General features: G+C 28.6%; 2 protein-coding genes across 2 annotated transcripts; both read right to left on the bottom strand.

Moving 5' to 3' along the window:
* Positions 1-269: 269 nt before the first annotated feature.
* On the bottom strand, positions 270-1668 carry LOC132932516 (KRAB-A domain-containing protein 2-like). Its single transcript, XM_060998904.1, has 3 exons — positions 1641-1668; positions 1505-1574; positions 270-1083 (listed from the first exon to the last, which is right to left on the bottom strand). Exons 1-3 carry the CDS (start codon positions 1666-1668, stop codon positions 270-272), a joined length of 912 nt encoding a protein of 303 aa, XP_060854887.1.
* Positions 1669-2370: 702 nt separating this feature from the next.
* On the bottom strand, positions 2371-2967 carry LOC132932514 (uncharacterized). The gene has a single exon (XM_060998903.1). It carries the CDS (start codon positions 2965-2967, stop codon positions 2371-2373), a length of 597 nt encoding a protein of 198 aa, XP_060854886.1.

The following is a 2967-nucleotide window of genomic DNA, read 5'->3' as shown; positions in this document are numbered from 1 at the left end:
GAACTGGAACTCTAACTGTAGCACCTACTTCAGCCGGTTTAAGTTTTTTATCTGACCATGTTTTCATTTTAACTGCCTGATTTTCAAGATTTTCTTTAGCCTTTCTTCGATTATCCATGGCATTCGCGTTATTTGATTGAATTGTAGGAATTGTATCTTGAATTGAATTTTCTTGGATATTTTCATAATGATTGCTATTATCGGGAAGTATTGGATCATCATATTGTAAGTTCATTTTTTTCAAATATTTCTGGTAATTGTTCTTCATTTTATAAATTGTCGACTACTTCTTTCGGTAAATTTGATGTACTAAGCCCAACCTTGACTTTACAACCAAATAGTGCCTCATATGGTGACATCTTAATCCCAGAATGTAATGCCCTATTTTTCATTAATTGAATGAATCTTAATCCTTGACTCCAATGAGAATTTTTTTCTGTTTGCATCCATGTTGTAAGCATATTCTCGACGTCTTGATTCGCTCTTTCAACACTCCCCTGACTTTGGCTGTGCCTTGGCTTACCGTGAACAATTTTAAGTTCAGGCCACATGTCTTTTAAGTTAGATACTATGTTATTTGAGAATTCACGTCCGTTATCAGATTGTAGGATTGATGGAGCTCCTATTAGCGTAAAAATATCTATGAGGTTGAATGCTACTTCCTCTGCTCGTTTATATTCAAGTGGCTTAAGAATTATAAATTTGGTAAGGTGGTCTTGGTATACTAATATAAATTTATATTTTCCATCTGGGTGTGACTGAAAATCAATGAGGTCAACACATCGAGAATTGAATTCTGGTGAAATAATAGGCTTAACCACTACTCCTTTTTTAACGCCTTTTTGTTTCTGTTGACATGGTTCACATAACTGTAAAAAAACTTCTACATCACACCGAGTAATATTTTTATTTTTTCTTGAAAGTTCAGACATCATCCTGTCACGACCACCATGACCAATTGATTCATGTGTAGTTTTTAGAATTTCATAAAGTTCCTCTTCATTAACATAAAATAATATTTTGCCATCAGCATTTACAGGAAAAATTAATTTTTTTATTTGTTGTACAACCAGAATGTCGTATCTAGAAAAAACACAAAATTACATATAATATTATTAGAAAAATATTTTAACTGAAAATAATACATTAGAAAATATCTTTCCGGAATTGAAATTGAAATTGTTTTTATTGTTAATTAAAATGCGTGGGGACAACATATAATTAAGGGACGACAATTGAAAAAAAATTTTGATAAAATTTTGCCCAACTCTGGTTACTTGGTACCTAACCTTTTTTTGTACCATCATAATTATATTTATCAACTCATAATATTACAATTACCCCTTAAATAAAATTATGTTATATTATTTCAACAAATTGAATACCCGTTTATTTCAACAAGTCAATTTTTACAACGAGTAAATTATTTACTTTTTATATTTTGTACCTAATTAATATTAATATTTTAAAAATATAGAAAAAAAGTATAAAATAAATTAAATACCTTTGAAGCATCCAGTAATCACGTGATGTTTTCTTTTTCTTTTTACCATCTTTAAGCAGCAGTAACTCGTCTAATATTTGTTGATATTTTTCATTCGATAAATAAACTGTATTTTTTGAATTTTTCCGACATTTACTTAATTCGGTATAGAAACGTTCAGACATTTTTATAATATAGGTTTCTCTACACGACAACACGACAAACACTCTAAGAGTGAGAAAAAATTATATTTTAAAGACGTATTTTGAATTTTCCCGTATACACGAACAGTGCCGTGCCTAGCATAATCAGCGCCCAGGGCGAAGAATAATTTCTAGCGCCCCCACCTCCTCTAAAAATATTTTTATACTTGTAAAAACATTAGGGAAGAGCCGGAGATAGAATTGTCAGATTTACCTTATTTTTCACATTAAACATTTTTGTCGACATGTAAATTGTACAAACACATCTAAAGATGATATGTAAACAAGGAGAGAGCCTTTTTTGAATATATTTTGTGAATAATATTGACAAATGCAATAGTATTAATAATTATTATACATTTTATTTGAACTCAGAAATTCACCAAATCTGTATAATATATAATATAATAGTTATAAATTATAAGTATGAAATAGTATAAACATGTTATTAAAATAGGTGATAATGTTTGAAGTAAACAGTATCTAAGTTAATATGTTAATCAAAATAAAAAATCGCATCACTGAGTTAATTATTTTTATTTAGGTTACAAGTATTAAAAATGTATATTATCTTAATTCTTAATTTAATATTACTAAACTTTTGAATGGATTTATAGTAAATAGTCTTAATAAAATACTATAATAATTAAGTTTTTAAAATATAATAAGTACTTGACTAGATTTTCATAAACTTATTTTTCGAGATTTGATCGATGCAAAATTTTCAATAACATCATCAAAATTGATAGTTTGTGTTATTTTATTTTCTATTGACAGTATAGCAAGATTCGATAATCTTTCTTGAGTCATGGTTGAACGGAGATATGTTTTGATTAATTTAAGTTTACTGAATGATCTTTCCCCAGATGCAACAGTTACAGGAAAAGTAAGTAATAGTCTGTAAGCGATAACTAAATTTGGATACACTGAGCTTAGTTCATATGTTTTTATGCCATTTAATATGTCTAAATAAGTTGCCATTTTTAAATTAGGTATAATCGCTTCTCCTTGATACTTAAAACATTCAATTTCATTCAGTAATTCACTATTCAGGTCTGAACTATATTTTAAAACTAGAACAGCAGCGTGTTTTTTAAGATCTTCAATCGACAACGTATTAAGATGGAACCCAGAAAGAAATTCAAAATCGTTAGCAATGTTCGACAATGCTTCAAAACGCCAAGATATTTGTGAAATTAAAATGTCCATAACTTGGTTGTACTCCAATTTAAGTTCCTGTTGTATAGTAAATGTTGAATCAGATGCTTGTTCACCACTCAT

The sequence above is a fragment of the Metopolophium dirhodum genome, chromosome 1 (genome assembly GCF_019925205.1).
Source record: "Metopolophium dirhodum isolate CAU chromosome 1, ASM1992520v1, whole genome shotgun sequence".
Classification (NCBI taxonomy): domain Eukaryota; kingdom Metazoa; phylum Arthropoda; class Insecta; order Hemiptera; family Aphididae; genus Metopolophium; species Metopolophium dirhodum.
Note: the sequence above shows the minus strand (reverse complement) of the source record. Positions and strands in the feature narration are given on the sequence as shown.

Coding starts and splice junctions, on each gene's coding strand:
- LOC132932516 (XM_060998904.1), bottom strand. CDS start 1,668: ATGTCTGAACGTTTCTATACCGAATTAA. Junction 1,575..1,640: donor ACGTTTCTATACCGAATTAA/GTAAATGTCGGA, acceptor AACAAATATTAG/ACGAGTTACTGCTGCTTAAA. Junction 1,084..1,504: donor GATTACTGGATGCTTCAAAG/GTATTTAATTTA, acceptor TGTTTTTTCTAG/ATACGACATTCTGGTTGTAC.
- LOC132932514 (XM_060998903.1), bottom strand. CDS start 2,967: ATGAGTGGTGAACAAGCATCTGATTCAACATTTACTATACAACAGGAA.